The sequence below is a fragment of the Lepisma saccharinum genome, chromosome 13 (genome assembly GCF_977018435.1).
Source record: "Lepisma saccharinum chromosome 13, izLepSacc3.1, whole genome shotgun sequence".
Lineage (NCBI taxonomy): Eukaryota > Metazoa > Arthropoda > Insecta > Zygentoma > Lepismatidae > Lepisma > Lepisma saccharinum.
Window position 1 is genome coordinate 63,178,114 of NC_139241.1, and position 24,617 is coordinate 63,202,730.

The 24,617-nt window shown below is 39.0% G+C and overlaps 1 protein-coding gene across 9 annotated transcripts in view; it reads left to right on the forward strand.

Moving 5' to 3' along the window:
* Vinc (vinculin) overlaps positions 1-24,617 on the forward strand; it is a 158,621-nt gene that overhangs the window by 40,754 nt on the left and 93,250 nt on the right. For all 9 annotated transcript variants that reach the window (XM_083134335.1, XM_083134336.1, XM_083134339.1 and 6 more), the window contains exons 2-4: positions 15,007-15,114; positions 18,487-18,632; positions 19,819-20,014. In XM_083134335.1, coding sequence (XP_082990461.1) covers positions 15,007-15,114; positions 18,487-18,632; positions 19,819-20,014 — 450 coding nt within the window. The remainder of the gene's footprint in view (positions 1-15,006; positions 15,115-18,486; positions 18,633-19,818; positions 20,015-24,617) is intronic.

A 24,617-nucleotide genomic window follows, 5' to 3' on the forward strand; every position in this document is an offset into this window, starting at 1 on the left:
CAATCAGAGCAAAGTTTGGCCATGTGAAGATAATCTGTGAGTTTGCAAAGGGGAGTTTCTTGTCTGTGGTTTCCGAGTGTTGGCTGTTTTTGTTAGTTTCTCGATTTAAAAAAAAAAAAAGGAAAGAGATGACGTGCAGTGCATTCGTGTTCAGTTCATTAATATTTGGATATTTGCAAAGGGTCCCGGGTTCGATACCCGGTGGAGGCACATGGCACAGTGGTTCGGATCCCACTCTAAACCGTAGGTCCAGTCCCGATTAGCCTTACTGTGCATAAAGTGGACTTAAAACACCAACTCAAACCAAATCAAAATATTTAGGTATTTTTGCAAAGCGATGAGATGTATACGTAACAAATATCATTAGCCGAAAATGAAATTCCTTATTATTACGAGTGTATTAAATTAAATATTTTTTAAAAATTTGTTCGGTACGCATTGATTTCCATATTTTTTCGAGCCAATCTCTAGTCCATACTTTTCTTTTTTGATCTTTAATAAAAGCAGAAAGCAGTAATTCTCCTACAACATTCTTCAAACTGCTCTTTTATCTTTACAGATTGTCTGCTCTGCGCAATGTCTTATGGGAACAAAAGTCTATCGACAAGTACGGAAACAAGTATCGTGTGAGGCGAAAACTAGCAAATGGGTAGCCAGTCCAGCTCCAACTAGGGCATTCCTACTGGAAATCCAGTTCTTTGTGATTCAGGCTTTAGAATGAATATTCCTTTCTATTGTGCTACAGTTAAATAAAGATGAAATTGGAGAAAGTAATAATATATCACTTATTAAGTAACGAGGCCTCAAGGTAATAGATGCTTTGCGGGCTTTTAACAAAATCATTTCTTTTTGCTTTGGTGCTCCTTGATTTGTCAGAAGACGAACTTCAAAAGTGTACTAGCGACGTTAGTTATAATCTCGTAAGGGAGGGAGGGGGAGGGGGGGCAAAATCATGAAACTCATCTCTGGGCCTCCAACGTTTTAGTTATATCAATGCTTTTATGACATACATGGTAGGACCGTAGTTTGGGACGGAAGTATGCTAGGCGCCGAAAGTTCGGGGGAGAGGCGGCGTCGTAATGTGTGTCCGCCCCCTCCGAGAGAACGTCTTTAATCCGCCACTGTATTGCTTGCTGCTTGTTTGATTTTCCTCACTTTACGCGTAACTGTGGCCTCTGTAGAACGTGCACTTTCCAAACTTCAGGCAATAAAATATTATCTGCGGAATAGTGCAGTGCGTCCAGTTCCTTGCGAGGCCAAGAGATCGGGAGAAGTGAGGCGGGCGGCGCTAGTGGAGGTGCCGACATTTTCGATCAGTAACGTTTTGCTTCGCTCGGAATCGTTTGGAGGTTTTTAATGTGCAACACTGTGTCAAGATTACGTTGCAGACTAAACAGTTAAAGGTCAATGGTTTTCGTGAGCATTGTTTGCAATCTGAAAGCTCCGAGCTTGAGGTGTTCTTTCCTTCGCGGCTACAGGTGCCCTGGACAGAGCTGCGAATGGAGTGAGGAACAGACCTTGAACCAAGAGCGTGCTAATTTCGTACCGTGTGAAAGAGTGTGGTTTTTGGTTACTTGCCGTGCTACTTCTTTGTGTAATTGCAGTGTGTGTGTTGTGTGTAAGTGAGGCGATTGAAATGCCAGCCGCAAAGTTCACGTTAGAACAAATAATTTTTATGTATGACAGTTACGTGTGCGATTATTATTTGTGGGGAACCTTAAAAAATAATCTCCAGAAATAACCCTAATAGTATCGACGAACTAAAAGACAATATAAGGGCAGAACATTTGTAGAATTACGGAAGAAGAACTGGGGCAGAACTTGGAAGAACTTTTGCGTGTGAATCAAAATTTTATCAAACGATGCCAGGAATGTGTGAATGTAGCTGGACCTCACTTTGAACAACTCAACAAATTAGTGCTCGTTTTGCAATATTAATATAAATATCTGCATGCTAGAGATATGTCCATAAAAATAAGCGGGACGTTACTTGTCGAAAATGTCAGCATCTGCTTGCGCCGCCCGCCACACTTCTTCCGATCTCTCGGCCTTGAAAGGAACTGAGTACACGGTACTTCCTTGGCAAAGAAAAACAAATATATATACGTTTTGAACAATGAGCACAGGTAAACGGAACGGCTGAACATTGAACACGATGTGAAACACTTTGCTCATGCCAAAGCACTTAAGTGAATGTTCTAGTTTTTCAAATAATTATTTTACGCTGAATTTAATATCGTTACTTATTTCTTCTTTCTTGATTGTTCGATATGCGTTAAATACACATTCAACCTTGTTTTGTTGTTAAATGCAAACTTCTTTCAATAAAGGGGTGTAAGGGGTGCTTCTTCCACGTAGTGCACCCAATAGTCAACCTCACTTCCACGTAGTACACCCTGGACTGCAGACTAACGAGGCTCTGGCGACTGGCCCCATGGCCAGTATAATTTTGTTTGTGTTGTCCTGTGTTTTGTCCTTATTTGTGCTGAGTGCTCCTTTACAGCCTCAGCTTTTAACGAAAGTCAGAAGATTTTAATATTTTATGATTTTAGTACTACAACGTTAGAGTTGTTCTGTGAAACGATAAGGGGCTGGACCCGTATAATGTGACGGGTGCAAAATAGCCTTAGTGCTGACGCACCCAAAATTTTAAATTCAAATTCAAAAATTCAAATTCTTTCAATAAACAACAACCATGCTATGTGGATTATCTGAGTTAAACATGCAATTCATAATTGTAACCGTCAAATACCATGACTGCGGAGGGTTGGGGGGGAGGGGCAAAACATGATACACGTTTTACGTTTTAGTTACGACAGTGATTTTAGGACATATATGGTAGCATCGTAGTTTTGCCTGAAGTGTGCCGGACGCCAAAAGTTGGGAGTGGGGGCGCCGAAATGGGTGTCCGCCCCCTCCGAGATAAAGTCTTTAATCCGCCACTGCGGCAGAGAGAACTGAGTGGAGAACAGTCACATTCGTTATACGTAAAACAATGGGCTAAAAGTATTTTTTTTCGTTTGATCTGAGCCGTTACTAAATTCGAGACGAACGTTCTCATTCATAATATATCTCGGTGTCCGGGAGCCTGTAGCGATCTACTCAGTCCCTCAATGTCAATTCCAAAGGTTGGTTTGGTGTTATAAATGGTGTTTTATTTTGGTTTGAGTCCCTGCCAGAGCGTGGGTTTGTTCCTTCATGTGATCATGCATTCTCATCGTCGCTGTAGGCAAATACAAATACAGGGTTTCAGGAGTTGCGTAACCCTAACTTTGATTGTTTATAGAGTGAAAGCTACAGTAGATATATTGACAGCGCGTTTTCCGCTTAATGAGGCCTCGCTCATTAAGATATAATTTTAATATTTTTGGTGCCAAATCCATTCAATTCAAGAAATTCTTGAAAGTAATTAATGAGTTACCAGATCGCTATAAAGGAAAAGTAGGATATAATGTCCCAAAATGTAGGACTTTAAGTTAAAATGTAGTACACTTTAACATTCACAATAAATAATACACATATCTAGAACACGTTAGAAAGTAATGTAAAGTTTACACTTTGCAGCTTTTAAAAAACATGATTTCTCAATTAATTCTTAAATGCAGAATGTCCAAACCTGTAATCAATGCTAAACGATACTCTTCTCAGTACACATGTTTTAACTCGCACTTCTCAGAGGAGCCAATTTTTATCAAAATTTTAAGTTTAGTCAAAGTATATTTATGAGAGACTGAACAGTCGAACTCTTTGGAATTATACTGAACTCCAGTACCAAACTTTTTACAGACTTTTTGAAAATAATATTTCTATCATGACTGCGTTGTACTGAAAGTAGTACTCTCTCATTATGAACTGGAATGTCAAACAAATATTGAGCAATTACCGTAACTTGAAATGGTTTCAGAAATGTCATCTAGGGTAGTTTTTAGTTCAATAACTTTGTTCTCTATACCCCATGCTTTACAACCAAAATATTGAATAAGAATGGGAAACACCTTGTTCGATCAGTATAAACCCCAAGGCAAGAATTCCACTCAGGCACTGAAGAGTGACATCATCAGATTGTGGGCCCAAAACTACTTCCGTTTTTGTCCTAGCAGAAACTTTTTTTTTTTAAGCAATGACAGAATCAAAATAAATTTCACTATTGAGTTTGGGAGTGCAGTCCATAGACTTGTAAATTGCATAATTTCACTTTAACTGAATCACGTATTTTCCTAATTAATATTACGTGACCCTCAAAATGTAGGACATTTATGATATTTTTCAAATTCCTCCCGGACGCCGGACAAATGCAAGAATTTAGGACATGTCCGGGAAAATCCGGACGTCTGGTAACCCTGAGTCGCAGTGATTTTTTCACGTAATAGGCACCACCCGTGTGCACGCCTGCGGACATGCACCACCCTTTGTAATCGATCAGTGATTCTGGGATTGTCCACCGGGACACCACGTTGCGCACGGATTAGTCTCTCCAGAAGCAATGTTTGTCTACGCTCTCGCTGGGGAAATGTCCGTTCACAGGGAGGTCGGGAGGAGGCGATTCTCATGCTGGCAGTGGAGCGAGACGTTCCTTGGCAGAATGCTTAACGAGGCCCAGTTCCCCCAGAGGTTCATCGTTACACTTCCATTTCGGCGTGTTCTCTTCACGGGTTACTAAAGAACCCAGACGCCAACCCCCACCCCTCCCCCCACTTTTGGCCGAGAATTCGCCATGCTTTAGACGTGGGATTCCTGAAACTGAATGTATTCGCTTCGGGACGGAATTTTCTCCGTGCCGACCTTCCTGCCGAAGTGGTTACAACAGCGCGCCACGACGCCAGAGATCACGGGTTCTAATCCCGGCCTGGACATGGGTGTTCTTTTTGAGTGTTCCTTCATCACTCATCCTCATCTTCGCGATTAGCCAAAAGTGGCAGAAGGGCGAAGTACAATAAATGATTCAATCAACGGGATTTTCTCCAAACGCGTGCAAGATTTGAATTGACCACAAGTAATTGATTGTGATTTGGTTTATTTTGCTTGGCTTTTCTTCCGATTTTGGCTAATTGCGAAGATGAGTGAAGGATGGTAAGATAAAATTGATGAAAGGACACTCACAAAAATTTCCTTGTCCAGGCCGGAATTCGAACTCGTAGCGCACTGTGTTCACCACCCCTGGGTTTGTTTCTATTTCGTTATTTTACATCACTTTTCTATGTCTTTGGTTAATCGCGACGACGATGATGAGTGGTGAACCGATGAAATTGACGATTTGGTGAAGCTCATCGCCGTGATGAACGTAGTAGGGTAGAAAAGCGATGTAAAAAATCGAAATGTGAAAATGCAAATGATCAAGGATTTCCAGCTAAAACATCATTGAACGTCAGCAAGAGAATAGAATATTATGTAATCTTTATTCATCTTCATTAGCGTGATTATCCTATAGAGGCAGAAAAGCGACATAAAAGAAGAAAAATATAAATTCAAGTAATGTTGAGGGGAGGCAGTTGGAGAGAAAACCCGGAAGTGGCATATAAAGTGAATGTTACTTTTCTCCACAGTGGTTGCACACAGGTCGAGTCATGTGTTTTGCATAGGAGCAAGGGCTTGGCTCAGCTTGCGAGCAGGGGAGGGGGTTGCGATTGCAATGTGATGACAGTTGGTAAGTGTTCGCCCGTGTCAAATTGTGCTCACCACCTCGGATTTTAGGTTTTAACCTATTTTTTTCCTTTACAGGTATGTAAGAAATAATAAGTTATATCAGCGTTTCGTTAAAAAACGCAACAGCTGATGAAGTTTAATAGTGCCTAAGAAAACCTATTTTAGGTTTATGCGCCTAAATCAAGCCTTTTTTTAGGTTTTTATATATTTTTTAAGGTTTTACATGATTTTTATGTCTGACGGAGGCATTTGTTGTGTTTGGTCATGAAAAAGTCAATGACAAACGTGTTTGAAACGTACTCTCTGTCTATTTCCCTTCCTCGAAGTCCATGGTGATTTTTCAAAACTCTAAACAAAGCAAAATGTCTGGTGCCACTGTTACCTGTACGATCCAAAGTCGTCTGATCTGTGTGGTCTTGCTCACTTTCGGGTCACTTCGGTGCTTTGTGGCCTTCACGCCTTGCAAACTAACATTTCAGCATTGAAGTTTACACCAATGACTAGGTTTTTGTTGAAATATTATTTTCAGCATATAAGATGATCCTCACAGACAAGATTGCCGAGTTTGACTGTGGATAACATGAAAAACTATTCTTGCCTAACTAAACGGCGAAAAGTGGATTTTAATAGCAAATTTCCAATGGTAAGTGCTGCCATCACCGTAGGGTTAGGCAACACACATAACGTTATGCAAGATAGTGCATATTTCAGGATATAGGTGTCCCATTTTCATTGCCGGTGACTATACCTAATCAGCATTTTCAGGAATTTTGAATTATTTTAAGTTTTTTTTCGATCCCAACTTAAGATTTTTAGGACCTATTTTAGGATTTTAAGAACCTATTTTAAGGTTTTTAGGAACCTATTTTAAGGTTTTTAGAACCTTAAAGCACACTTTTTAGAACCTAAAAATCCCAGTTGTACTCATCACCCACAAAGTTTCCTTCCGCGCTTACTCATGTAGGGAAATAGCACGATTACTGTTTCGATCTTCAAGTGTGTAGAGTAATTGAGGTTTGTATAGTTGTACTATTTCAGTGTTTCTAGTTATTCGTATTTGATCTCTATGGATATCTTATTTGGTACTGTCATTCAAAGCTGGATCCCAATCTAATCCTTGCCTTCCAGTAAGTTCAGCGGAAATAATCCTAGATTATGCAACAAATTCTTAACGAGTATATTTTCATTATTTAATGTTAGTTACTTGCAAGGCTTTCGGAGGTGCTCCGGATTCCTCCTAAATAGTCCTTGATCTTAAAACCAGCGGTCAAGGAGTTGGAGCATTCGAGAATTCAAAACGTGGTGGAGTGGCCGTGGGCACACTCCCTCTTGGACGATGAAGCGGGAAGATCGCTGCCAACGCCTGATTCAAGCAACTTGCAATGGAGGTCAAGGACGGGCGTTGCGTTGCGACATCTTCTTTTGCAAACTCGAGTGATTTCTACCCACTTGGCAGTCAAGGGCGTATCCAGTCATCATAACCCAGTCATATTTTCTCGCACATATGGTTGTTAACATTAGCACTACCCCTGCCAGAAAGTGGAAATTTTTGCTTTTGACTTGCGGATATTTTATAGTGAAGTAATATGTGGTACCGTGTAATTCTAAAGAATGAGGGGATCTGAACCAGTTGTTTATGCAATTAATTGCTGGGGTGATGTAAACTGCTCATCATTCATCCTCTTGATGAGACCACTCGTCATTGGCATGACGAGTTAACGCTTGGCAATGCGAAAGGTACAAAATCACACCAAGGAACTAAACCACAGAAAAGACAATGGTCACTCGTTGGGCTTTGTGAACCGTTGAACCTGAATCAGGGCTGGATGTTAGGATAATTACCTGTCTATCTGAAGTATTTAGCTGAATCAAAATAAGCGAAGTCCTCTGTAAGCTTCTCCAATTCGTCGACCAGAGCGTCGTTCCACTTCTGACCTACTGCCTTGCTGACCACCTCTTCTCTCTCAACTCAATCCCAAAAGTCAGTCCCTTCTCAGCTTGTCTCACCTCTATATTACCAGGCCATCGAGCTCTTCCTCTATGCCGAATCGTGTTATTAAATTGCCACCATGCAAACCGCTGACTCTATAACCAGAAGTATTACCTGTTTCCTGAATGCTCAGGAGGTTTGCATGGTACAACACAATGCATTGTAAACATGCCTCAGAGGTTGAGACAACTGAGCAAAACAAGTGAATGCCCTGGTCAACGTGAAGCGTTCAGAGAGACTTTAATAAAAATAAACATACAATGTTAGGGATTGATACGGTACTATTGGGATGGAATATCTCTGTTATTTGTGGTTTCGCGGCATCCTCAAACAAATCTTAAATTACATAAAGCATAAAGTCATCTATTTAAAAAATGGATGTAATTTCTGATATGTGGTACTATTGGGATGGAATATCTCTGTTATTTGTGGTTTCGCTGCAGCCTCAAACAAATCTTAAATTACATAAAGCATAAAGTTATCAATTAAAAAATTGGATGTAATTCCTGGGGGTTATAGTCAGTCGAGCCCCCATGGATACGTGAGAGAATTGCAGCAGTGTTCGCACAGTACGAGGGCTGCTGGAAAAGTTTCTGCAAACTACCACCAACAGTGGCGCTAGTGTTCCGCTATTATAAAAATCGGAAGAATAGACCTTTTTATGTTAAAATTACACTGGGGAACAGTGAAATTGCGGCACAGTGTTTGAGAGCTAATTTAGGGCAATTTCATGCTGCTGAATAATGATATAATAATATATTTCCTGAATTGGCTCTAATTTATGAAATAAATGCAACTAAACCAAAATGGCGGAAACATAAGACATACATATAAATGAACTTCCAACAACAATTTAATATTTCTTTTTGTGATTACAATCATTATTATAAAAATAAATTTATATAGGCCTAGGCCTATGATCAAAATAATAAAGAAAATATGTACAAAATGAAGTAACAAACTATGTGAAACGTTTTCTATACGATTTCCTGCTGTATTGCTTTTTAGGACAATCCCTCTGTAAGCTCCAACAGTAGTCGGCCATCACGTGCCTATACCACCGTCCCTGGTACCTTTCTTCCATTATCCTTATATCCTGATGGAACCTTTCTCCCCGTTCTTCACTAAAATGACCAACGTTCTCAGGGAATCTGTCAATGTGGCTATGTAGAAAATGTATCTTCACACTCATATTAGCTCCCAATTTCTCAAAATTTTTCAACATATTTCCAACTATATCCGGGTACTTTTCTGCTCTGTGATTCCCCAAAAAGTTTTTGACGACGGACACAAAGCTCAGTCAGGCCTCAGATTCGATGTAAGACATGTAAGTTGTAAAATTGGCATCATTTATAAGTGTACGAATTTGTGGTGGTCCGTCAAAGATTCCTGCCTTCAATTTTTCAATACTTAGTCCTGGAAAAGTGTGGCATATATATTTGAAACAATCACCACTTGTATCTAAGGCCTTGACAAACTGTTTTATCAACCCAAGTTTAATATGCAGTGGCGGAAGGATGATTTTGTCCCTATCTATCAGCGGTTCATGAATGATATTAGCTTTTTCCACTAATATTTTCCCTTGGGGGCCAAACTTTTATCGTCCAATGCTTTTCTCTAGCACGACTATCCCACAAACATAGGAAACAGGGATACTTTGTGTACCCACTTTGCTGTCCTAGTAAAAAAAATCACCATCTTCAAATCCACACACACGAGCCACTTATGTTCAGCATATTCAATTTTTTTCTAAAACCATTTTTATGTTTTGGTATTCTTCCTTAAGGTTTGTTGAGTGTCCGATATATTGCTTAGCAATGCTTCATAAGTTGCCTAGCAACAATTTACAAATAAATAAATAAGTTTATTATGGGAATTTCAGCCATTATCAAATTTTGATATTACCGAGAAAAGCGTAGAGTAATTTTACCTCCTACATTATCCATGGTGTGTTTATTTTTATAACTGGAGTCAATTCAACTGAACCAATCATACAATTGGCTATAACAGCTGTTTTGTGTGCTGAAACTGTTATTAAACTTTATGCCGCAAAATAAAATCTTTTTTTTGTTCCCCAGTGTTATCTTTCATTGGTTGTTTAAGCCTATTCCTTTATTTTTCACAGCAGTTTGAAGAAGTAGTTTCGTGGGAGAAATGGAAATTTCTCGAACATTTTCGGGCAATGATTTTTTTATGATTTCAAATCTAGTTTAACACCAAAACAATGCATCGAGCGACTTCATTTGGCTTTTGGGGATGAAGCACCATCCAATAGGACTGTGTACAATTGGTTTTCAGAATTCCAGCGTGGTTGCACATTTGTCAGTGATGAATTTCTTGAAGGTCGTCCATCCACGTCTGTTGTTGCCAGTAATGTTGATGCTGTGAGTGAAATGATTGAGAGAGATCGGCATGTGACATACCGTGATATCAGGGTTCCTTGAACATTGACATGAAAGCAATACATACGATTTTGCATGGTCATCTGAACGTACGGAAACTTTCAAGCCGTTGTATCGCACACATCTTGACCGAAGCTCAAAAACAGGCTCGTGGAAATTAGTGTAAAGAAATGCTCGAAAAATTCAACCGAGGCAAGTGAAATTTGGTGTACTACATCGTTACAGGGGACGAAACTTGGATCTATTGATACGAACCCGAAACTAAACAGCATCCACTGTTTGGGTGTTTCAAAGTTTGCCGAAACCAACAAAAGTTGTTCGTTCGAGGAGTGCTGCCAAGCAAGTGGTTGCTTGTTTCTTCGGTTATACCGGACATGTGCCAACAATAGCTTTAGAAGATCGAATTACTGTAAATGCTGAGTGGTATACAACAGTTTGTTTGCCAGAGGTCATCAGTGAATTGCGTAAAACAAACCTAAATCGTCGCATTATTCTTCACCACGACAATGCCAGTTCCCACTCAGCAGAGCACACCAAACTGTTGATTTTTTGTCCAGTAAAAATGTCGAATTAATGACTCATTGTCCGTACTCGCCTGATTTGTCACCTAATGACTTCTTTTTGTTCCCACACATGAAAAATAAGATGCGTGGTGAGCGATTTGTGTCGCCTGAAGGATCGGCACGCATTCCGAACAGCGGTTTCTGAGGTATCAGCTTCAGAGTGGAAAAAATGCTTTCAAAATTGGTTTGAGCGTATGCAAAAGTGTATCGATCTTAAGGGTGAATACTTTGAAAAACAATAAAGCCATTCCCAGAATTTCACATGTCTTTTTTTCATATTGATTGCAGAAACTTTTCCAGCAGCCCTCGTATACGTGCACTCTGACTTTTGCATCATCTCGTGATTAATATACCCACTTTTTACTCAGCGCAGAGAGAGTTCAAGATTTTTTTTTTTATTATTATTATTATTATTATTATTATTATTTTTTTTTTTTTTTGCAGCCAGGTCTGTATATTACATGTTTCCTTGCATTTGAGTTAGTTTTCCAAGTAAGCTAGTGCAAAGGGAAGTTATGATCGCCACTCGCCCCCCCCCCCCCAACCCTCTTCGTGCCTGTTCTCTCACGACAAAGGGAGTGAGAAATCAGATTTAATTTTGCAGGCAGGTTCGATTACAAAAATAACAACACTAATTGTTTTCTCGTAGTGTTGTAAAATATCCTATTGTATCTCCTGCTCGGTGCCAGAGCTCATGAATTTTTTGGCTCTCGATCTTGCCATCGAAGGCCGAAGTTTCCAGGTTCGAGTCCTCGTCTTGGCGTTCTTTTCGAGTGTTCTTTCATCATTTTTCATCTAATCGCTTTTCGCTCATTGTCACGAATAGCCAAGAGTTGAAGAAACGTAAAATGAAAAATACAAATAAGACTGTTTGTGAAATTATTGTACTGATTTTTTAGTGAGTTTGTAGGTCTTTTTGTAGAATTTTTAGGTATTTGAGCCATAGCAACAAGTCTTTACGATTGGTCACAGTTTGGCATCAGTGCTTCGGTTCCATTTCCGCACGCAAGGATTTTTCAGTGCCTGTATTTTTGTAATGTAGCACCCTGTATAGAGTGGAAGCATGCGAATTCAAAGGATTCTTTAGGGTGTGGCGTGGGAGCGCCTTCGTAATTCTGAACGCCGGATAAAGATCGCTCTTCAAATATTTGCAATTCCAGAGCTGCTTTGTTTGTATTCGGCAAGCCGCTCAAACGCCATCCAAATGTGAACAGATATTGCTTCCCGCAACTGCAGACGGCCCTTGGCGTGGGCGGGCAACCACGCCAGGTGCATTCGCGTCGTTACAAATCGTCGGAGCGCGGTCCCCGACGCCTCCCGGCAATTTGACTGCTTTCAGGTGGAAGGTTGTCGGGCAGATGTTCTCGTTTCCTCAGGTTGACATTTCCTCTCCACGCCCCCTGGAACCGGCGTGCTCGCACCACGTGCTGGGTGACGTCGCGTGACGTAACGGCTGCCTGAGGTCCCCAAATATGGGTATTGAGTGCGCCACTCGGAATGCTGTCGCCCCGTTTTATGGAGTTTTTGTCCTTTCTTGGTGCATGCGCGCTGAGAAATGGCATTCCTTTCTCAGATTTTTTTTCAGAAGAAAGATTCTAGCCAGGACCGGCACAAGAAAGAAATTCTATCTTGTAGAGTTCCCTTTGATGTCAAAAAGCGTGCCAAGTTGAAAAGTTCCCTCATCCCCTTTTCCTGTAGCAGGCCAGATTTTTTTAAAGGAAATAAAACCCTTGGTTGAAAATTGCCAAATATAGTGCTGACTAGCAACAAAGGCCCCCTCCCCGAAGACAATTCAGGGAAATCCGTAAATTTTGACTTATTTGTCAGCTTACTTAACCATGTTAGAAACAGTGGAAGTGATATGATAAGCATAACATTCAGAAGCAACAATATGCTTATATTTTCAAGCATGTGAGGCCTCCCTCCATTTTGTTATAAAATGAAGTGAAGCACCTCGTACTTGAAGTTCACCTTTGAATTCAGAAAACAGGTCTTTGCCAGTGGCTTTAAGGCTACGAGATACAGTTTTGCATGAATGTCTTCCCATGTTGGAAATGGAAGCGGTTTTTTAAGTTGAATGTTATGCCAGATACGATGTGTGAAAAATATGAATAAGTATTTACAGGATCCCATATATTCCTTATGGAGAGGGAACTTCAAAATATGTCTAATCAAACGGGTATTTCGACTTTTCCAACCGGAAATTAAATCTTGAGCCTGCTGTATTTTCCATCGGAAGTTTGATACTCCCAAGAGAAGAAATAAAATAATACTCCCATAAGTGTAATGCTATGTTTTCTCCTCCTATGACCATCCAGCGCACAAACCTCTCTTTCCCCACATTGCCAGGGGAAAGGTCCGTGAGGTAGGAGAAGTTTAGGGTCCTAGCATGTGGCTGGACACAAACTGTTCTTCTGTTCCTCCTGTCCTTAAGCTATCAATTCTAACAAACTGAAATTATTGCTTTTCTACATATCTAATAGTAGGGATTATTACATTCACAGAATTTGGACAGATCTGAAATGAGGGTTTCTGCCTTTCTTGTATGGATGAGGGTTATAAGTTAACACCTATGGCAAACACCCCATGTAGCCAGGGAAAAGATGCCTGTGTCAAAAGGTTTGGGCATAGCTGGTGGGTCGAGGACCCAAGGCATTCACCTCAGAGCTCCCATGAAAAGTAGCAAATATTACATAAAATTATGTTGAAAATTATGGTGTGGGTGGGTGTCATATAATTTCTGCTACCCCTGTATGAAATGCAATGTTCACCACTGAGTTTGTGTTCGTCATGACTAATTGGAAAGGAATAATATCTTCGAGCTTCACACGTATTTCGGCTACTCTGCTGCATATGAATGTATCAAATTACAAATGCTGTAAATATTTTGTGTAGCCAAACGTTTATTTGAATGCTGTAAATGTCACTATACCTGTAGTTCACTTAATGAACAGGAAGTGTACTTTTTTTCACACGTGCAGTAAGTCCAAGTAGAATTTTATGTTATGTAGCATGAATCCTAAAGCTATATTCGGTACTGTATTAATACTATAAAAATTGTGGGAATCTGCTGATGGAGAACTCAATGAAATGTAGATTTTGAATTGAGAGGCTTCATCATGGTAAGCATTGATCGGTTGAAAATTTTTAGCAAATGAGAATGTCCCGTTGTTGCATTATTAACTTAGGAAGTATTTGTTCAAGCATTTCCATAGTTATTGTGCTTGTTGCCTAGCACAATTTCTAATCTGCAAGGAGCATGAGCTGGAAAAACTAGCATGGTCTCTTAGGAAAGAGTGAAATTTTGATACTTTCTATGGCTTTGCTGCTGGTAGTGTCGTTGCCTCTGAGTCAAGGAAATAGTCTGTATAGTATCATGTAAGTGTACACATGCAGTAATATTCATCTTTATTATGTAGTTGTCACCATTCATTTCTCTATCAGCATAGTTTCTCTGTCAATCCACGTGTTATGTTGAAATGTGGTATCTTTTATTCCTCACTAACGAAACTTTTAAGTTTGAAGTTTCAATAATTTTGATCAATAATTTTAAACCACATGCAAATAGTTGTTATACGTACATTTTGCAGGTAATTAGTAACAATTGAGCAGCAAGTTGATTTGTTAGTAATTATGAAAAGTTAAAAGTAGGACTGAGCCGATACCACTTTGAACTGGTACCGATGCTGATACTCGCACCGATTTTCACTGATACTGATATATAAATATTGAAATAATTGAAAGTTGTTCAAAATTTGGTTAATATTTGTGTGTAAGTATTCCACTCTAATTATATGCATCAATTTACCAACACCTTTGCTTAAAAATGTTCAAGAATTACATCTGATTATTAAATTACATGTTATGTTATTACAAAATTCAGTTTTTTCACACAAAACTGGTACAAAATAAAAAGAAATTTCGAATTTTGCATAATTTCCATAATAATTAAGACTCCGCAAAAGTATCGTGTGGCATTCTTGTGGAGTCCGTGAAAGTCCGAAAAAGTACCGGTAAATAAATTCCAACCGATACTTTCCAATACCGATACTTCTGGTATCGGCCGATATCGATACATCGGCATTGATATCGGCTCAGCCGTAGTTAAAAGTATTTGATCTTAGGTTGGAGTTGATTTTGAATGTTCAACCATCTTAATGTGAAAGCTTAACTGCATCCATTCAGATAGTATAGATTTATATTTATTGAAGTAGCACACCCAACACAATTTTATCAATTCCAGTATTGAACATTTGAACATATGAACAAAGTAATATTAAGTGTTAGTTCTCCTGAAACTTGTTCGTTGACCTCCCCCAGTAACGCAGTGAATGCTCATTGTAGAGTGAGTTATGCAGTTATAATTTTTTAGTAGAAATATTGCAGATTGAATTTTTGTACATTGCAGGTTTCCCGGCTGGTGATCCTCCATGAAGAAGCAGAAGATGGAAACGCAATGCCTGATCTCGAGAGGCCTTGCCAGGTTGTCAGCAGGGCTGTGGCAAATTTGGTCAAGGTAAGACCATTTTCTACTCTCTTAGTTCAAAGGTTAATGCAATGCCTTCATCTGGTTTATGAACTTGTGAATTATTTTCAAAGTTGTGTTTTGTGTACTAACTAAAATACAAATCCAACAATGGTAACTAAGCTTGCCAAGGTTTTAGGTATTTTCTGTAAACTCCTTCAGTCTGTCTCAGGGGTCATGTGGAGCAACTCCACACATAATGGTAGAGAAGGGGAGAAAGCAAGTCGGCAGAGCAAACAGTGTGCACTGCTGAAAACGACTAGTAGCGGTAGTTGCATTGCCACTCGTTGCAATCCTTTGCCTCTCACGCGTTTATTGGCCAAACCCGCTAGCGTCTTCACTTCACAGACGGCTTGCTTTTGTTTGCTTGCTTCAAGACTCTTGGAAAGTTCTGCTGGTAAATTTGTTTTATTTGCCAAGTTATTCAGCAGCAAGAATTTCTGGTGCAGAATAGGAGGTACTTCAAAGTAGATGTTCACTTTCAGTTGCACAATGTAATTTTTTTGGGACCGGATAAAGTTAGACAGTTTTGTAAGCAACATGATCTCTGCATCCTACACAACTTAAATCATATGGTGGAACCTTTATTTTTTATTTTTTGTTTTGAAAAGTCCAAATATAAAATTAGTATAAAATGAGGACTTAAATATAGGAAAATGTAAATTTTGTGAAAATTTTGTAGGATATTGCATTATTGTTCCTATGAGAATTGAATGTAAAATGTGGAAAATGTATAAACTGGGGACGTAAAATTGTAAAAGTTTGCTAAAGTTTAAGCCCCTTTTTTTTACTCAGTCTAATTGGGACTGGAATCTGAATCACTGTGCAGTGAGGCATGGTTCCACAGTGCAACACAAGATAATGCAATTCTTACCCGAAGAAACAAGTTATGCATATTCTATTCATTTATAAATAAAAATGAACACCTTACTTCTTGATCACTCCTTTTTACCTGTGGGGGAGAGATTGCCAACCAGGAGTAGTCGTAATTACCAATCTTCCTCCTCACTAGGATTCTCTTCCAAGGAAGAATGGCCAACTCCAATTGTGCATGAGTGCTCTTGGAATATGGCCTGCATGCCGGCTGTGAGGGAAGCCATGAATTTCTTGGCACAGTTTGACGTCTGGATGCAAAGTTGCCAAATGTTGCTTGTCCTGAAACATTGAAAGTGGGATTTGGAATGTCTGGTGCTTATTAAAAATTTGATGCAAGCAGTGCATTAGGACTAGCAGAGTTTGTTTTATGCTAAGATAATAAAAATTGGAAATAATTCTGTACTTTTAGTGGATAATAATTAGTGGGGAAAATTTAACACTGTCTTCCTCCAGTTATTAATTTATATAATTTTCTGTATGGAGTAAACTGATAATGTTAAACATTGAAAAAACACTGTAGTTACAGCGGCATTAAACATTTTTTTTTTTAGTTAAACCTGAATTTAGTCATACGTTGATTAGTTAGCCAATGATAATGCAGTTGATCAAATTTTGTAAAGGTTCTGTTACAGCCAAGACTTCTCAATGTATACTGAAAATTATTTGCTCAGTTCCTCACGGCTATCTTATTTTGTTAGAATAGAAGGGCCAAACATGTCCATGGAGCTAATAGGTATCTGGACAACAAGAAATGCAATACAGGTTTCTAATGAAATGCCAAGAATTACTGAATATATTCAATTTCTGAGAATTTTACATGCCCACCTTTACAAAAGTTTTTGCTGAAGCTGATTTAAGAACCTTATCAAGTAGCAGAGGTTTCCCTAAATAGCGTAGGGGTAACGCTGTTGCCTTGGAAGTAAGGGTTCCTGGGTTGGATACCTGTTGGAGGCACAGGTCCAGTCCCGATTAGCCTATCTGAGCATAAAGCGAACTTAAAAGCAAAAACTCAACTCGGCTTTAGCAAGTAGCAAGTTGAATAAGTGTTGGTTAAAAATCCAAACTTAATGATTGAGAACTAATCTGATTGTAAATTCTGGGATTTAGAGATGAAATGGAACGATGGAAGGATGTCTTAAATCCACAATAAACCTAAAGGTTTAGGAAAAGCCAGAGTTAGCAGGTGGTTATGTCTTGCAAGGCATACTGGGCAGGAAGGTTGAGATGTTTAAATCACTTCAGTATTAACTTTATTGGCATTACTAAGCGGTTATCATATTTGAAAGAAAAACAATGTAATTAGTAATTTGCTTGGCACAAAAATCACACGTAATTCAAGCGAGACTTGGCTAAGCAGCTGCTTCCATGGAATGTGACCTCTGTTGATCAGGGTCAACTGGGCCACTCTGCCAATGTGGTGGTCTTTGCACAAGTTCCATTGGAGGAACGTTTTTACTCTAACACTCGTATGTGAACTATGGCAGAGGAATTACAATGGCTTTTCTGTACTAGGTAAGTATGGATCAGTTAAATATCAATACACCATAGTTCCACACATGATGAAACATGTAAGGGGGCACAAAAGTAAATTCAGAAGTATCTGTCACTAGCTGAGATGTGTGAGATGTGTATCAAAATGTTCACCATTTCACTACAAGTGCAATTTGTTGAAAATGTGGTTTTGTCACATTACATTTTTTGTCTTACAGTGATGGACAAATATTTCTGGTTTTATTTTTGATAAGTGAATCACATGGAAAGTAATAGTTTTGTTGATATTGCCAAGAAAAGGGACGTGAAATAAACTTGTTTCAATGTGGGAAACTAGATTTTTAGATATGCAAGCAATCCTTACTTAGTGATCCTTTATGATTAATTGCTTCATGAACTGAACTGTAGATGTAAGAGCTTGTCTAAACCCACTGTATGAACAACTAGTCTAATCAGGACTCCCGGGTTCGAATCCCAGCCAGGGCATGTTATGTTGTTTGTGATGGGATGTTATTTGTGACCCTTCTTCAGTTTAATCATTCTCACCTTCGCAGTTAGCCAAAAGTGGCAGAAATGAAGTAAATGAAACCAAAATCAATCAATCTAATCAAAATCCAGTCTCAATTTATTTTGATTTTGTTTCATTTTACTTCACTTTTCTGCCACTTTTGGTTAATTGCGAAGGTGAGAATGATTAAACTGATGAATTGACATTCACAAATAACATCCATGCCCAGGCCAGGATTTGAATCTGGAACCCCTGGGGTTATAGCCTGTTGTGATAAACACACTGCAATGCAGTCCTGATGTAGCATACGTAACTGTGCATAAAGTGCACTTAAAATGGAGCTAATTAATTTGTCCAGGATGCTAACTCTGTGGTTCTCAAGTGTCATCAGAATTAATATTCAACCTCTATCAACCATAAACGACAAATTGTGTGTTCTTTGTAGCAGTGTTAAGCATCTGGCCTATAGAGTTACATTGCCATTGCAGGTGGGGAGGGAGACAATCAACAGCAGCGATGACCCCATCCTGAAGCAGGACATGCCATCAGCCCTGCACAGAGTGGAGGGATCATGCAAGCTCCTGGAGGAAGCTTCTGCCATGCTGAAGGCAGACCCGTTCTCAGGCCCTGCAAGGTACGTCTATTCTGGAACTCTTATTTTATTCTTCCAGCATTTTAATGTATCAACAGTGGCAGTATGTGCCAAGCATATTGTCATTGCTTGCCACAGTTTTCAGTGTGATGCAAGTCCAAGTAAAAAAATCACATCCTGGTAGCACTTTATTATAGGATTGAATTGATACAAATGCTGATGTGTTCAATTTTTAGAAAACCAGCCAATATGTTTCTGACCTTTTTGTCTTTCATGGGGTCTGTAAAAATGTCAGGCTACACTTTTGCGGAGACTAATTATCCTAGAAATTATACAAAGTTCGAAGTTTCCATTTATTTTGTTTGGTATTGTGTGAAATACTGTATTTTGTGGTTAGATTTCAGGTATGTTAATGTTAAGATGTAATTCCTGAATATTTTGAATCAATCTCCTGTAAGTGAATGTTTATAATTGGAGTGGAATACACACCCACTAATATTAATATCTTGACAAACTTAATTGCTTCAAATTTTCAAGCATTGGTGGAATTGTGTAACAGTATCACATGGGTTCTAATGGTATCAGCCCAGCCCTACTACAGACCATCACTTAAAACATTGTGAAATAAAGAACAAGATGAATGACACATACAAAAAATGTTTACAATGCTCTGTCGAGTTACATTTGGAACAAAGGTAAAGCTAATCTCTGTGCATTGCATTGTCATGAAATCACATAGGAGTTGTATGCGTGGGGAGGTGATGTGATCAGCACCATGCTTAGAAACTCTGGCAATCAAACCCATTCTTCCACGTGACAGTCCTCTGCCCTTCTGTCTGGATCACTGCAGCTCTTATTAAATCAGTGTACGGAATTTATCTTAAGTGTGTGTGCATTCCTTTTCACTTAAACCAATTACTTAAGGATATGAATTTGTTGGTATTACATACCATTTTGTACAGTTTCTCTAAATTCAAGAGTACTTTAAACAAACTCTTTCAAAATCAAGTACTGATGCAGTGCGAGCGAATGGTTAAAATGATTGTTGTAACTTTTTCATTTGTTAATAGTAAATAATTTTTTACATTAGGTTTTTATTCAGTCATAATTTCTAATATTTATGGAACTATATAAAGTTAGTTCTGGGTTTGATGCCCTGCATTTCATACAGAATTAGTAGCCAAGTTAAATAGCCAATCCACACTAAATATAATGCTTGTGTTGTTAGGAAAAAGCTGATTGATGGCTCCAGAGGAATCCTGCAGGGAACATCTGCCCTCCTGCTCTGCTTCGATGAGTCCGAAGTGAGGAAGATAATCCGGGAGTGCAAGAGAGTTCTGGATTACCTGGCGGTGGCTGAAGTTATCGAGACCATGGAGGACTTGGTGCAGTTCCTCAGGGATCTCAGTCCTTGCTTGAGTAAGGTATGCACTTGGTTACTTTCATACAATTTGTTAGTCTTGTGCCATGGCAGTGATTCTAAGGTTTGTCTCTAGAAGGCTTTACACAAGAGTGACATGTTGCTTGAATGAATAATAATATATCAACCGTTCATACTGCAGCAATGCAGTGAAGTCTTGCATTGGATTGGTTGGTCTTTCAATTGACATTTTACATGTGAAATCTCCCTTTGGGTAATTCTACATCCCAGGGGAGCTTGCGATGAGACTTAATTTATTATGGAATTTCCAGCAATTCAGTTGCTTTTTTATAGGTACTTTGTAATAGGCCTGACTAATTCGCTAGACCTTTTGACACTCTTTGCACTCATGTCTATTTGGTTACAAAGTACTGTTCTGGAGGGTGTACTGTGTGGTGTATTGTCATGTGGTGGTTACTAACCAATCAAATGAACATTTATAGTAGCAGACAGGCATGTGTTGAATCTACTCCAATTCTTGCTTACAGCATCTACTTGGTTGAATGCAATTTCCTTGCACCAGCATGAGACTTGAATACACATACGCTACAGGTCAAAGAGTTCAGCGAACTAGGTGGAGCCAGTAACAAGAGCTGTGTCATTTTTTATAAGGGGAAGGGTGAGGGATGACATTCCTCTTAAAGGTCCTGAATCTAAAAATGTTATCGTTATCACTTGGAAATTCTTTGACTTTTTTGGCAGCAGCGGTGCCATCATAGAGACTGCAGGTCAGTCATACAAGGGGTGACTTTTCAGAAGAAACTCAAATGTCAACCTCTGATGCACATAGTACATCCTAGAAAATGCATTCTTCTAGGCCTGAACCCTCACCTAGTATAATTTTCTGTGGGTCATGTGTCCGTATGTACTTATGATTTACCTTTGTAAGTTCCATCTAATCATTAATCTCATTGTCATGTTTAACAGAAAGTGTCAGAGAAGAGTTGAGACAAGTAGATACACTAATTAACAAGAGGAAAACATGGGCCTCCAAAATAGTAAATGAACCACTGAATAAGAGAGGGTTCAGAAGTTTTGAAATAAATTGAAAGAGAAGTTAATAATATAATGGCTAATTTATTGATGAACGGTGTTAAAAATGTGAGAGCTGTTGCATGAGAAACAATTCCCATTCAAATCCCCACATTTTTGTGAGTAGGAAATCTGGGGAAATTACACTGCAAAATGCAAAGATAACTGATGAGTAACTTATACACTTTTGACACAGCAATTGCACTGACAGTGTCCAGCTTGAGAGCAATTTACTTCTCTACTTCCTCTCCATTGAGTTTATTGTTACTGTAGCAGTCACAATGGAGATCTTTCAGTTCACTTCCAGTTACCAGAAAGGAATCTAACGAAGCTTAATTTACTTTTCCACTATGTGGATATCCAGGGTTTCATTGTAAGCATAGTACAGGAAATGTTGAGCAAACTAAGATCAAAGGATTAGGTTGAAATCATTTATGCAATTCCGAAATGGTAAAGTATGGTAGACGAAGAAGTATTTTACACAAAGCGCTGTTTGCATTAGATGTAAGATTTCCAATGACTTTACCAACTTCATTGTTTGAACCAGATTCTTCTGTGCGTTCGTAAAATAATTCTTCCTTTCCTAGTGGAGACATGTGTTGTTGCATTCCAAGGCTGGGTCTATCACGTAATGCCTATTGTAACAATATTCCAAACTTTTTTGAGAAATGTACTTCCAAGCTTTCCAGAGTCAATGCCATTCTTATTGTCAGAGATTGAAGTGCAGAGATTGTGTGCGAAACCAGTTTTTATGTACAAGGAACATTAAAAAAAGGGCCGATATTTTATAGCAAACAAGAAAGTGAGTGTAGCAACATTGTATTAGTGGTTACAAACATGTACATATCCACTTCATTTTTCAACATAATCACCATTATTCAATCACTTTCTGTACGGTGGAACAAGCTTTTTTTATACCCTCTGCATAGAAGTTCACCGCCTGGGAGTTCAGCCAATTCAACACCTCAGTTTCTTCAAATTGTTGTTGAGACGAAAATAATTTTTTTAGGTGCAGGAAGAGGTGAATGTCACTTGGTGCAAGGTCCAGACTGTATGGAGGCAGTGATGGTGCCAGCCTAAAATAAGTGGGGGGGGGGGGCTACAGATTTCAGAGTCAAATTCTAGGGGGGCTAACTAATATCGGCTAATAGGTAGTTACGTAATACTTTACTACGGCATAATTTTACCAGTGACATACTTTACAGTCAGATCCAAAGAAAAATCACTGAGATGTTATGTTGCATTTTGTTCCACAGGCACGAATCTCTTACGTCAAATAAAATGCAGTAATTGTATTGTTTTCTTTTCCTAAGCCATTATCGAGAGGAATAGTATCACATACTTACTATTCATATGAACAGTAAACAAAATACAGCATAAAAATACTCTCATTATCAACTCGCTGGATATTGCTATGTATAAGTACTACATGTAACACTCTTTCTATGTAAAGAATGCAAGTACTTTTGTTGTTAAAGTAAGAAAATAACCATAGCACGAAACTACGATAAGGTACGTCTGTTTTTATGAGCAGCTACAACCTTTTTTAAGTCCAAAGATTTTGCAAGCTCTTTCTTAAAGGACGGAATAGATATACGTAGCATTTAACCTCGCATTACCATTTTGATTATGAAGACAACACTTGATTTGCCGTAAACAGCCGTTGATGGAGGTGTGCACATTTCAATAACACAATGCTTATAAAGTTCGTAAAAGGCAATTTTAAATATTTCTACCATTGCAAGCAGCTGCTGAGAGGTCTTTATTTTGAGTTCCTTTCTGACTCAGTGTGCCATAACTCTAAACTGTTCAAATTACAACATAGGGAGCGGCGAAAGATTGTAGCTTTTCGTGCATCAGAAACTTAATAAAGTAGGCATCAAATAAGCAAACCACCCTTCCATAGAAAGTATGTTAATGATGCCATTTTCTCTGCCATGGTGAAATATCTTACTTTTTCTTGTTCAGTGACTAAAATTCAGAACTTAGGGCTTAAAATGGGGAGGATGTCGAAATGCTGTCCACTTAGGAGGTGCCACTCACAAGGAACAAGAATATTTTTACAACAAATTCACTTCCACAAGGAGACAAATACATTGACATAAAAGCAATGAATAGAGTTGCAACTCTTGGGCTCGGCCTTTTTATTATTAAAAATAATAATAAGATTTTAATTTATTTCAGAATATATTGTGCATAAATACTGCACAGAATTGGATCAATAGTTTTTGATTGATTCCTCTGCACAGAATCAGGTTTGTCCACTATAGTGGTACTGCAGAAATTATTTTCTAACTTCTCAAATTATAATTAATTAACATGTAGGACTAGGACTGCGAGCAAGAAAATTGCCCAAGCCTGCTGATATTACTTGATTGAATTTGTACATACATTAAGGTATGTTATATGCACAGAGGCTAATCGAGACAAGAGCTACAGCTTCTAGTGGAATTGAATTGAATTGTTTTTTGAAGTCTACTTTATGCACAGTAAGGGTAATCGGGACTGAATTTACAGTTTAAAGTGCGATCCGAATCACCATGTGCCTCCAACGAGTATTGAACTCGGGACCCCTTGATTACAAGGCGACATTGCCATTACGCCATAGGGAAGCCCTTCTAGTGGAATCTGAATGACTTAATGAAATGTTACCTCTACCGGGATCGAACCTGGGACCCCTTGATATCAAGTCAGCTTCAGCCCCCCTGTAGCACCGTCCCTGTATGGAGGGTGATCAAAAAGTTCCCATTCGAACTTCTGAATCGTCTGGACAGTGAGGCCAGCAGTTTGTGGTCTGGTGTTGTCATAGAGAAGCACAATTCCTGAACACAGCAGTCCATGTTGTCTGTTTTGTATAGCACATTTGAGTTTGTATAGTGTTTCACAATAAACTTGGGATGTGATTGTTTTCCCCTGTTCCGCGAAATTCACCAAAAGCACACCTCGTTGGTCCCAGAACACAGTTGCCATGATTTTTCGTGCAGACAGTTTTTCATTTTTGGTGAATTTGAATGATGCCACTGCATCGATTGTTGTCACCTGTAACAATGTGGGTAAGAAATTCATCACCCTCTCTGTTGTAGCGATCCAAAAACGCACGTGCCGATGTCTGTCGGTTTATTTTGTGAACATCTGTCAACATTGTGGGGACCCTTCTGACACAATTTCCGATATCGTAATGTGTCTGTAACAATGCGGAACAATGTTGATGGTAAAACCTCTGGAAATTCGATGCTGAGAGAGCTAATGGTGAAGCTCATTGGTTTGAATGCTTGGTCTTCCAATCCTCTCTTCACCGTGGATATTTGTACGTCCTTCTTTGAATGCACAACATCATTGCCGTACCTTTGCTTCACTCATTACACTGTCACCATATACTTCACACAATTCTTGGTGAATTTCAGCAGCATTTTGTCATTTGGCATGAAGAAATCAAATCACAAAAGGGACTTCGCACCTGGCAGGATTGTGTATGTGCCCACCCATTTTAACATACACACAATAACAAACAGCTGACTAGCGAAACTATGGTTGCTGGATCGCCAATGGACCAAGTGTTGTTATTGCGCAGGCAC